Raw genomic sequence first — 12,978 nt, 5'->3', positions numbered from 1 at the left:
ATTATGTAATCAGATCTTATAAAACCTTATATTACACTACTCATAATAAACAGCCATTTCTCATTAACCTTTTTGCTAAGAATAAAGTATTAATAGCGAGCTCTGTGGTGGTGGTGTGGGCCTACGCTCAAGCCAAGAATGAGTAGTGTGATCCCCTGTACAAGAGACAGTAGAAAAGCTAGTAGTAACTCTGGCTTCCAAGTAGCAAAAAATATTACTTGAAGGTTATAAAACTATACACATAATAATATTAATAATAATAATAACAAGAATGCAGAGCTAGAAAAATTATCAATACCAGAGAGAAAAAAAATTGGTTGTACAAAGGTCTACATTCACCAACTTTCTGGTCTGAGAGACTCTTAGGTGACAAAAAAAAAATTACTCCCATTACATAAACTTAATAAATTCAACAGGAACATAACTCTCATTAAATTAAGCCTTTTCTGTTATATACTTAACTACTGTACTAAAAGTTCACAATATACATCTCTCTCAATTCATTTCTTACAAGTCATTCGCCTTTCATTAGTTTTATTTATGACTCACTTCTCCAGCTCTCCACACGGATACTTTGTAAGATTCATTATCATCAGGATCCCAAAATGGAATACACATTTGAGGGTTAGATTAATCATATATATTTTTTTTACCATCATATATTTGGTAAACAAACCTGTTTTAATTATGAAAAGTTAACAGCAATATATTGAAACAAAGCAAGTAAATCAATATCCAACTGAACATAACTAAAACAGGTCTTGTGAACCCTGTTACTGGGTCTTAAATTACCCTATCCCCATCCCCAACCTAACTGTGTCTACCTGGTACTGTATAGAGATTGATTGTCTACTACTGAGCGACTGGAACAGGCTCTTGTGTTACTGCCGACGAAGATTTAACTGGTTCCCGCTCGTCCACGTCCTCCTCCTCCTCCTCTGAAGGTAAACCTCCTTCAGCCTCTAAGAATTCTTCCTCGGGAGAATCAATACTGTTTGGAAGCTCCGTGGGTGGGGAGGGGAGCTTTGGGGTGGTGTCGTCATCGTCTATTGGCTAGAAAGTAAGGATGAAGAAAATAACAAAATTGATCTCACAAAACACAGGCATCCTCCCCATATACTTAATGTACAGATCCTAACAGAAAAAAAGGCAGGTGTACTTATATGGGTTCCTGCCTGCTATAACCTTAACAACAGTGTGTGTGTGTGTGTGTGTGTGTAGTGTGTATAGAGCCATATAAGCACCACACAGTGTATCAATAGAGCCATATAAACACCACACAGTGTATCTGTAGATCCTTGTCTACACTGCACATCATTGAGTATTTTTTCTTTTCTTTTTTTCTAAATTACTGTGCATTTTTCTGCCATAGATGATTTTCATAATTTTTATCAATATTTCCATTCTCCTAAAATATATGATACACTGTACTGTAATAATTTTTCTGATATGTTTATTTAATCAGTGAGACAAGTCTTTGCATAATTCTGTACAAATTAAAAGATAACTATATTTATGGAAAATTCGTGAGTGTTGGTGTCCTTTTTGTCCCTTTGAAATTCTTGAAATACATCTTGTATTTAGCTTTTAAAAATCATAGTTAATAAAGTATATCTAAGTTTCAAAAATAAGCATTATGAGTTTTACACCTCCAAATATGACAACAATACAGCACACAAGTCATAAATTAGACAAACACAAAGTGAACACAATTACACCCCCCCCCCCCACACACAAAAAAAGAAGCAACTTATAAATCTTATCTTACCTCTAATTCTGGTTCTGGCTGTGGAGGAGGGGCTATAAAGTGCTGTTGTCTAGCCTGGGGCTGTGGAGAGGGGTTTGTGGGTAGTTGTTCTGGGGCCTCTTCATGCATAGGAGACTGTGACTGTTGTGGGGATGGAGGCTCAGCGCCTGCAGCCGTCATTTGGGGAGACTGAAGAAAGATCAAGGAGAGAGATGCTGAGTTTCTATGTACAGTACTGTCAAACTTAAGCTTCTAACATTTTAAAACTGAAAACTTTTGGTTTAATCTTGAAATCATACCTTAAAAGTCAAGTACAGATGTAAACTTAATAATCCAACATTTAAAAAACTGACGACTTGAAACTGGTAATTTCTCGTTGGAAAATCTATCTCTCATATACAGTATACAGAACTTCCCATAAAACAGTAACTGTTAGTTGTGTACAGCTTACCTCTGCTTTATTTTATTTATATTACTTATTAATCATTATTATAATGTCTTCCAAAAGACCAAAATCAGAAATTTAAATTGGACAGCCAACAATACAAACATATATCACTCACCAATATAATATTAGATGTTAATTATTACATGTATCTCATTTTTGAAGTGAAAACAAGGGAGATCATTGGGTAAGTCAAAATTAAAACAATTATTTCACTGCACAACAATGTTTTACAGAACAAGAAGATGTATTGAGGTTACACCTGTAGTTAATGTGAACCTTTTCACACATATAGGAGACTGGTGCAGGGGCAACAGAGGCCCTGTACTGGGCATTCGAGGAGCATCAGAAAAATCAGAGAAGGGTTCATCATCATAATCAATGTTTTATGGCCACTTTCCACGCTTGCATGGGTTAGCCGTGATTACCTGATGGCAGCTCTCAACACTGTGCAGTTTCTTACAGTCTCTCTCATTGGGTTCTTCACTTACAAATTCTGGTGGCTGGCCCTGTGGGTGTGACTGTGGGAATTTGCTCTGTTGGTTGTTGAGTGACATCTGTTGAAGGGTCTGTTGTTGCGCCATTAGTTGCTGTTGTAAGGGGCGTCGTAACCGCTCCCCTTTGCGCCACAGTGTGATTTCCTGATAACAAGAAAAACTAATGTAACCGTTTTGCTGACATCTGACTTCTCCGTGTAGATAACCTCACACAGAATCATCTAAATGCAATACAGTGTGTTTCTAAAAGTTAAGCAACCAACATGTCTCAGGGTTGGCTGATTTAAACCAAATGGTTTTTTTAATCAATGCCTTTTTTTCTTCTATGTAACCCATTGCCTCTATTGAAGTTGTTAATTCAATACCATAGTAATGATAATATTGTCTACTATACATTATTATAGAGGTTCTTTGACTCTTTACCACCGACTAGTGTATTAAACTTCAGACTTTTATTCTGGCATCATTCTATTCAGCTGAAGGAAACATCCAGGAGCCAAAAAGTTAAACTGTTATATATTCATGATATAATTTTGTATCCTATTAGATTTATCTCATGTGAAACACTGGTACAGTATCTCAACAAATAATACACATCAGGAATTTAGTTACAGTTTGAAGAATACCTTAAATGGTGCATGCAAATGCCACTTGTACTGTACCCCACACACACACACACTGCTCACCTCACAACACTACAATTTGCCAGTTCATGGAAAGGATCAAATCTAGACCTACTGTAAGTGAAAAAATAAAATATAATAATAATAATAATTTTCATGTAAAAATCTGAATATAAGGAAAATAATTAAGAATGAAACAAGCTCACACCTTATCAGGCTACGAGGGGTCTCTCTGTGTTGAATAAAATTGACTGACGATTACCAAATTAAATATTAAATGTAACGTCCTGTAGTGAAGGGGTCTTACACACCCTATCAGTCACACACACACTTAAAGGCACAATATCTAACCTGTTGTTTGAAGTAGCGCCGTTCCTCTTCATCTACAAGGACCAGGTTCAAGTAGTATCTGACCGAGAACTTCTTGTTTATGTCCCTCATGGTAGGGGTGAGGTCATAGCCGGCCAAGAACACTCTGATGGGAATGCTCTCCCCACGTACAGGAGCTCCATCCATTATTTCATACTTGGCAATAGTTTCATTTTCATTGAAGGTGTTTGGTCCTGTTGACGAAACGTATGGTAAGAATCGCCGTTCTAGAGTGAAATAAACAATAGCTACCACGAATGAGTCAAAATCATCCCCGTGTTATCTAAATTTACTTCTTTTTTGGGGGGATCAGTTTTAATATATTTATGACAAGCATTTCATAAATTAGTATTGGTTTCTTTGATTAGTTGAGTATTGTATATATATTTAATCTGGTTAGTTTGGGTTGTGTAAGGTGCCTGAAATTCAACACAGATGCATTTCCCTCCATTTATATCACTATCGTATTTCTTTTTTTTACATTACACACAACTTCCACAAAACACATTACTGTACTGTCTTATAGTGAGAACTGCTGTAAAAAAAAAATCTAAATATGAAGTACTGTACAACTTTTAGACATTACATTTAGGTGTCATAGTAATTAATGACACAATAACATAAGAATTAACCATGGTAGTAACACAAGGCCTTCAACATGACCCATAGCTACACCAGGTCATCATATATAGTATTAATATATATGGACATCTCCCCTTACACACACCTGCTTCATTAACAGCACAATAAGTGTTAGATACCTGAGCCTGTGGTTTCCCTTTTAATGATAGCAATCTCCATGTGCTTGATCTTGATGCGTACTAACAGGAAATATATCTTGCCAACAATAACATCTTTTAAGTGGTATCTGAAATGACAGAGTAAAGGGGCACACATAGAGTAAACAGTTGCCTTTATATATGGATGAGGGCAAATCTAAAGTGACATGTAACAACAGTATGACCAACAACAATGGGGGAAGCTCTTAACATGTGCCTTGAACATGATACTGTACTGTACAGAATATATAAAAGCTTCTTAATGGGATATTCTACAAACATGATCATCTACCATACAGTGTTAGGCAGAGACTCAAGTTTAAGGACAAAGGATTTAAAAGCAACTATACAGAAGTTACTTTTTTTAGAGTAAAAAACTTTACACTTACTGTACTATCTTTGTATATAATAAGATGTAAGATGACAATGTCTAGTAATCCTGAGTAGTGTATATGTAATGCTACAATTTTAATATATTTATTTCGTATTGTACAAGTTTCTGAGTCATGAAATAATGCACATTAAGTCATAGTTATCACTGATACTTTTCACAGAGAACGACTTACTTGGATTTGTTGTATTCAAATTCAATGTGCAAGCAATCCTCAATACCAACTTCCATCTTAATGGAGTTGTTCATCTCGGGATAGGACGAGAGCGTGTGTACCAGCAGATCCATTTCTCGTGCAATGTCTGACAATCTTCTGACAATTGTTACTCTGAGGAAGTATCTGTAAAAGAAGTACAGTAAAGTCAATATTAAATAACTAAATCAACATTAGCTTCAAGTAAAAATGTTGAGGAAGACCGTGAGTACACTGGGTGGAGGTGACGGTACAGGTACTATATGGTAGTTTAGATGCTGCTGTAAACACAAACAAGTATACAGTAATATCTCCTTCCCGGAACACAATTACTCACCTTAGTCTAACATTTGTTCCAGAATAAGACTCATATGGTTTTTCCACTTGGTTAAATTCAAAATCAAAGGAAGTGTTGTGTGGGAGTTCTCCAGGCCTTGCTAACTCCTTCACCAGTGAGGTGAACTCGTGGTGATTCCCTCGGTCGTAGTAAAGTTCAATTTGACCGACGAATTCTATTTTGACACCTTGATGTTCTAGACGACTGCCAGGCTTTTTGAGATTGACGTTCACCTGTGAAAAGACTGCAGTTAACTTATGAATTATACAGTGTTCAGATATGAATGTCACACAGAGGCTGTACCATAAATAAATATGAATGTTGTCTCCTTAACAGCTGCCATTTCTTGCCATTATAGAAGTGCTCTAAGTACAGTATGTCTATTCTCATGTACAGTATACACAAGGATAAGGTCCCACCTTAGACACAAGTACACTCTCATTATTTCACCTTTCTTACATTTCATCTAAGAGATCTCACTTATGTTCCAAAAGTTTGTCCTTCTTTCCATAATCTTTCTCTCCAACTGTTCATATTAACTCAGGAATCACCTTCTACTTTACCTAACATTTAATAATATTTTTCCTACTTCTTTCTCAATTTTGCTCTTCATACATTTCCTACCATTTACTTTCCTCAAAAAATATATCAAGATTGTCTTCACACAATTAACACACACACACAGTTTCCTTTTGATTAACAGTAAGACACATGTGGTGCCCAGAGCTATTCAATGTACTGTATCAATGGCTATAATCAAGAACTCATGAGAAGGACTTATCAAGGTGTTCCAGGGATAAAAATTTGTCAGTGATGAGTACCTGGGAATATACTGCATCTTTCTCAGTTATCTCAGACACTGCCTGAGGGCGTACACTGCTGCATATATTTGTGCAGGTTTCTGTAAATTATTTCTTCCCTGTGGTGACTTAATGGCTGGCCAACCTCAATAATAAGGAGTGCAAAACTACTGACTGTCATCATCAATGTTTTACGGCCATTTTCTACACTTGTGTAGGTAAGCCACAATTACCAGACGGCAGCTGTTAAAACCACACCAAGATGACCCCCCCCCATCACGGCAAACCTAAGGTGCCAGCCCAGAACAGGGGATGGGCACTGCTCTGGTGAACCAGATGCCAACAGGCATGTTGAGTCAAGTTTTATAGCTGGATGACCTTCCTAACACCAACCCACAGGGTGGCAAGCCAGCAAGGCAGGGTCGCAACTCCTCAAGATAATCAAACACTACAAGTAATGATGTATATTAAGTGTTTTCCAAAAACCCTTCCTTGGGAAAGTGTAAGGAATTTAAGATGTACACTACAGTATTACAAATGGCAATACTGTACTGTACTGTTTTTATAGTGCAATAAGATTAAATTTTCCATGTTACCCTACCCTTTTAGTCACAAATATTTTGATAGTGCTAAATATTAATAAAATAATAATAGTAAGAAGAAACACTTCCCAGATTATTAAGATAATGAGTTCTAAGGCTATTTGGGTGTTATCATAAGTATACAATACATACAGTAGTGTACAGCACTTACACTCAACCCTAGCTAAAATACTAACTCTACAATACATAGTTAACCAAGTTACACACCTTGCCAGAAACACTTTCACCGTCATAGTACAGAAAATATCGCTCCTTCTTGCCATCTTCTGTCTTCATCTCTGCCATCTTTCGGGTGTCGGAACCGTCCAACTGTATTTCAATGTCGGCACTTTGGCCGAACCCAAAAAAGCTCTGAAATTAAAAATACAGTAGATGTGTAGACTATACAGGTAATGTATTATGAATGACAACAGTTTACTGCTGAGAATGTCTACTCTCCTCACATCAGGTGACAAGGATACTTACTCATGAAATTCCCATACAGTATGTTGTACTGAAAGGAAAGTTCATTAAAACTTACAATACTTAACACTGTAGCTGCTCATGTTGCTGGATAAAGTGTTAACAGCATCCACTCTTTCACCTGGACAAACTAGTACAGTTCTGTCAGCTGCAATTAAGCCCGATGTTATTGACAAATATGTGCAGTGAGTGTGGAAGGTGGGGAAAAAATGGTTGCAGTGTTGCAGATTGCAGGATGCTGCTGAACCTAGTTCAGTTGCAAAAGTTAGAAGTGGCTGGAAGTGTAGGAGTTGTTGCCTTAATTGATAGCAAGAGAAACTTCTGTTCACTTGAAAGGAAAACTACAGTAAAGTATATACAACTGGCATGAGGAGTGTGCTGTTTATGGCAGTGAAACACGACCAGTTAAAGAAGATGACATACACATGGGGAGATGGATGTGTAGTATGACAGTGTGACAATGAGAGATAAATCCTGTTGAGAGCTACAAGGGCAGCTGGGTATTGGTGAGGTTTTGTGTTGGGGTGGGCAGAAATGGCCTGGACATGTGGAGAGAATGAAGGAGACCAAATGAGTCAAGAGATAAGAGAGTTTGAGGGGAGAGTTGACCAAGAATGGTAGAGGGAAAGGTTGTGAGATATGACATCAGAGACAAGAACCCGACAAGAGAGGCTGTAAGAAAGTGTCCTTCAGGTAACCCACATAAGCAGGGAAAATGGCAGAGACACAGTGATGATTACTATGATTGTATTTTGACTGAAAAGTTTTACTTATGTAAATAAAAATAATATACTGTATTGTGGTTTGAGACAAAGGCAAACCCGATGAAAGTTAAGATCATTATTGTTATTTTTATTTTTCTGTTTTCATTCAGGAGTTTGAAATAAAAATGGCTTCTTAATTCTCGACTATATTTTAATACACAGGCAGCTCTCCAAGTACAGTATTGGCTCTTTGAGAAATGTTTAAATATATAAGAAGTTCTCTCTAGTTGTGTTCACCAATGTATTGTAAGTATTTGTTCTAAACACAATACCCTACTGTCCTGTATGTTTCAAGTACCAAGTATGAGATCCAATTACCCTGTACAGTACTAATTATCCTTAGACATGTTCAGTTGTAGTGTTAACAGGGTGAGCTGCAGGTACAGTACCTCTTACATTACCATACCGTACTGTACTGGTTTATCAGTATTGTTTGTTATCTGACACAGTCTATGTTTTCTGTATGCATGAATGTCTTATCTTATCAGTATCATACTGTACAGTATTAAATAACAATGAGTTCCTGATCCATGAGGAGTAAGTGCTTGTTCACTGGTTATTCTGACTGATTGAAAAATGGTGGAATGACCCTTGTGCTGTAATAATTAGCCAAGCAGCTCTCATAACACAGACTCACATACAACTGGGTCTTGACTCCACCAGATAAGATCTTCCAATGCCAACTTGGGTTAATCTGTTATTCCCTCGGCTAAGCTGATTACTGCTCCCTTACCCCAGTACTGTACGGTACCACCAAGTCCAGATAAGCAGGACATGAGACAACAGTTAATCCAGAGAGCTGAAGATCTAATCAATGCTGTGACAGCTAAACTACCATTCACTGGTCTTGACAATTTGTTTTGCATTACAAGTGAACTCTTGTCAAGTCAATCACTTTTACAGCAACCCAATGACCAGTAAACAGGAGACATTTCTGCTCCAGAGGTATGGTAGCCATCAGCCTATAGGGAGTCTTACAATCATCTACCATTGTAAGCCAGACAAACCTGAGGATAACACAGACAATAAATTCAAAAGGGATCAACATCCCATAGATTAAATAACACTTATATACTGTACTGTACTATCCTGTCCTGCACTGTATCCCCAAACAAACAACTGCCTGAAGGACCAATATTCTGGCAAGGAGCATTGAAGGAAGCTCATGACAGCTCTTGCAACAGAAAACATGTTCCTCATAATGTGAAGCTGTAAATGTAGTGTTCTCATATTAAGAGACTACCTAAAACAACCCCTAGGGATGTGAAAACTTAAAGATAAGACCACTCTCCCACTCCATCTTAATTTTAGTTAATTTAGGCTAAGTTAATTTTGTTCATGTTATTTTTCATAACTGTTTAGCCCTTTATTTACCTAATGACCACCCACTCAAGGTCGTCATGGTGAGGGAAAGAGGATAGTGGCCTGTGTAGGATCCCTTCATTTTTCTTGACAATTTTGTCGAGGGCAATTTTGAAGCCCGGTACTGTTCTTGATTCCAGAGCTTGGGCTGATACACTGTTCCATAGGTCTACTAATTTCTGTGTGAAGAAGTATTTCCTTACACTGCATTTGTTCTGCAGGATAACTGTGGTAACATTCTGATATGTTCTTATTACCACCATGCTATCTAATATACTGTACTATAGGAATAGCCGTGTATCTGTGTGTCTGTTCTGGGCAGCCGAAACGGCACAATCGTTTTTCATCAAACTTGGTGGAAAAATCGCAAAAAATTCGTAGAGTGGAGCAAACCTGGTCCCACGTCGATGGTTCCTTAAGGAAGGCATTAATTAACCATTTTATTTATGATGGAAAACGATGCAAGTCTACGGACTTGGCGCACCCTAATTAACCATGCAAGTCTACAGACTTGGCGCACTCTCATTCGCTGTACGCTAGCCAAGCATGAGCGTTCAAACTTTCACCGGGCATGAAGGTGCCCACGATCACTAGTGTACGTTCCAGATGATACAGTATATATCAGGTGCCTACAAGAGAGCTCAGGCTCTCAATTGGCTCAGCCAAGTTAATAGTGTTATTATTATTCACTCTGTATCTGTATTTTTCTTGCTAAATAAACTGTTTCAATATCAAATAAAGATAACTTGGCGAGCTTGTAGTTATATGCCCCCGTGTTGGTGGTGTGTGGCATCACAAACAAATGTCCAGGGATCATGTTTTCATCCCTTTCAGGATTTTGAATGTTTAATTGTGCCTTGTCTGAAGGATTGTTAGTCCTAAGGCCCTCAGTCCACTTGGGTAATCAAGATGACAGTTCCAGAATCATCTAAGTCACTTTGTGTTCCACATTTTCTCAGGATGTTAGGCCTTTCTGGAGGTAGGGTTTCCATGTCTGCATACAATAATCTAGACTGGGACGTACTTGACATTTGTACAGTTGAAGGAGTATTTTTCTATCTTTGTATTTGAGACCATTTGAACAGCTCATGCAGGTCTTTCTGCATTGTTGTGACATCACCTTGACTTGCTACCTTCCCAAACATCTTCGTGTCATCCACACCCTTGATAATGTGGTTCGATATACAGTATTTTCATCTAAGTCGTTACTGTTTAGGATGGTGATGACAGCTCGTGGTCAATACCCAGTTTGCACTTCTTATGTTGACAAGCACCTCCCAGCAACTGACCAAACACAGTACAGGGTATTATTTTAGTTTCAGTCATTCGGGGAATATGAGGAATTAATTATTGGAATCAGTAGTTTAGGCAATTCTAAGACACTTTTCTTTTATGACATTTCCTTCACAAATGACACATATGCTGGGGGGTCAATGGGGGAGAGCCCACGGTTAGGTTAGGTTAGGTCATTTCCAAGAGAAACATCATATTAGAAAAGTGACTTACAATTGTCTAAACTACTGATTCTAATAGTTAAATTCCTAAGATTTCCTCAGATGACTGAAACAAAAATTTTGTGCAGAACTTCCTAGTGACCTTTCCATACCTAACCTAACCTAACCATAATTCCATCCAAGGAGAGTTAAGTCAGGTTGGTTCATTCTATCTTACAACAAATTATATACTGGAAACATATCAACAAGGTGTCGACAGAAGGTAACACACTGACCCAGATTCGTGTTCAAGATGAAAACAGTTGCCAAAACAAGCAGTTAGAAATGTTGCAAAAGTTTCTGGTTACCACAAGTCTGTGTTGCAGAGTGTAGTGCCATCATGCGTCAACAACCGTAATCCTTGTACGTATTTAACATGATTCTCGGTTAAATTCCGGTTAATATTGACGAATGACCCGCGGACGAGTTTTTTGTTTTACATTTTCTTGCTTTATTTTCATCAATGAGTTGTGATATGATAATCATTTCTTGTGCAAATGCTTCGTTTGGTAGATAATTAGTTGCCTAGAACCGCACTACTTTGTCTTCTCGGCGGTAATGCAGAGGCGACGTATTTCAAAACACTCCGCTGCCTGGGCTTGAGCAACGCCGATGCTCAGTGTATGCTAAATATACCGAGCTAGGAAGTTAGGTAAGGTTAGGTTAGGTTTGTTTGGTTAGGTTAGGTTTGTTTGATTAGGTTAGGTTAGGTTTGTTAGGTTAGGTTGGTGAGGTCTTCTAACAATGCTTCTGCTACTTGTTATCATATTAACTTAGATTAGGTTAAGTTTAATTTAGAAATAACCACTTTTTTCACACATTTTTCACAAACTACAACAGTGTCCACTATAAAACTCGGCCACAAGTCAGTCATCAATAATTACCCACATTCAAACCATCTCTCAGTAGGCTCCCTCTCCTATCTCACCATTAACAATCACCATCTCATGTTCCTGTACAAAATATAGGAGTAAATGTGTTATAGATACTGACACTTATATCATCCCTCTAGTAACATATTATGCATTAAAATATACATCTGTAGTTATCTCATAATACATGTTAAAAATAAACCAATGGTCTTGTTTAATTTTTAGTAACAATTTACATAAAAAGATTTAAAACCAGAAATATATCTCATTAAATATAAAGACACAAGGACATTTATTAACTCAATAGAACATCAGAATAAAGAACAAACTTTTACTTGAATATTTATATAAAAATTAAGTATCATGTAATGTTGTAATATGTTCTCTCTGGCCCCCTGGCACTCTCATTATCTACTACCATAAAGTTACTACCCACTGCTACTTCCCTATAATACTTACAAGGGTTAATATATTATGTATGTAAAATAAACGAGGTTAGTATAAGTGAGAGAGGAGGAAGGGGGGAGGAGAGTCCATCACACTCCTAAATCAGTAACGGAAATTATCTCCTTTTAACCCTCCATTATCCCTTTATTTAACACTTAACTAAGAAAGAATCCATCTCCTGACTCACCATACACAGCCAAGACTCCTAAACAACTAATAATAAGTTTATACTCACCATTTCTCCAGGTGTGTTTGGACCAACTGGCAGCTCCCTCAACAATCATATGAAAGTATAGACGATGAAACCTGTTGATGTGTGAGTCCCTCCTCCCACCCGACTTGATCCTTTATCCGCGGGGTTTATTACCTTATAACTCTCTTTATTAGTATTGAATACCTTTTAACTCTTAGGTCACATATACCAGCAAAAGTATAGATGGAGAAACCTGTTGATGTGTGAGTCCCTCCTCCCGCCCGACTTGATCCTCTATCCGCGGGGTTTATTACCTTATAATTCTCTTTAGTACTATTGAATACCTTTTAACTCTCACTTACACCGGTATTCTAACCCTAAAGAAATACTCCTTTGATTTTATAGTAGAAATTAATGGTTTATATTCAATAATTAATGTAATAATCTGACTAAAATATATAAATTAACCCAAATGGCCAGACACTTGCCTCAACATGTCAACCCTAAAGGAATTGTCTCATTAAATATTACTCATAATAATATTAGTAAAATATAATATATCTATTATACTTATCCAATTAAATTAAAAATTATATTAATTC

At 37.2% G+C, this 12,978-nt stretch overlaps 1 protein-coding gene across 2 annotated transcripts; it reads right to left on the bottom strand.

The window, feature by feature from the left end:
* Positions 1-242: 242 nt before the first annotated feature.
* Positions 243-12,474, bottom strand: LOC121869189 (vacuolar protein sorting-associated protein 26B-like). Of its 2 annotated transcripts, none has more exons than XM_042370418.1 (9): positions 12,419-12,474; positions 6,991-7,134; positions 5,382-5,614; positions 5,027-5,191; positions 4,443-4,549; positions 3,664-3,875; positions 2,621-2,833; positions 1,769-1,936; positions 243-1,053 (listed from the first exon to the last, which is right to left on the bottom strand). In XM_042370418.1, the coding sequence occupies exons 1-9, from the start codon at positions 12,419-12,421 to the stop codon at positions 853-855; spliced, it is 1,446 nt and encodes a 481-aa protein (XP_042226352.1). In that variant the 5' UTR covers positions 12,422-12,474; the 3' UTR covers positions 243-852. The 2 variants fall into 2 exon arrangements, with proteins under 2 accessions (XP_042226352.1, XP_042226353.1); XM_042370419.1 differs by having other exon boundaries at positions 2,684-2,833.
* Positions 12,475-12,978: the final 504 nt, after the last annotated feature.

Source organism: Homarus americanus, unplaced genomic scaffold (genome assembly GCF_018991925.1).
Source record: "Homarus americanus isolate GMGI-L3 unplaced genomic scaffold, GMGI_Hamer_2.0 scaffold25467, whole genome shotgun sequence".
Lineage (NCBI taxonomy): Eukaryota > Metazoa > Arthropoda > Malacostraca > Decapoda > Nephropidae > Homarus > Homarus americanus.
This window is presented reverse-complemented; position numbering and strand designations above follow the sequence as displayed.

Coding starts and splice junctions, on each gene's coding strand:
- LOC121869189 (XM_042370418.1), bottom strand. Junction 5,615..6,990: donor GTGAAAGTGTTTCTGGCAAG/GTGTGTAACTTG, acceptor GTCTTTTCACAG/GTGAACGTCAATCTCAAAAA. Junction 3,876..4,442: donor AAGGGAAACCACAGGCTCAG/GTATCTAACACT, acceptor TTTCGTCAACAG/GACCAAACACCTTCAATGAA.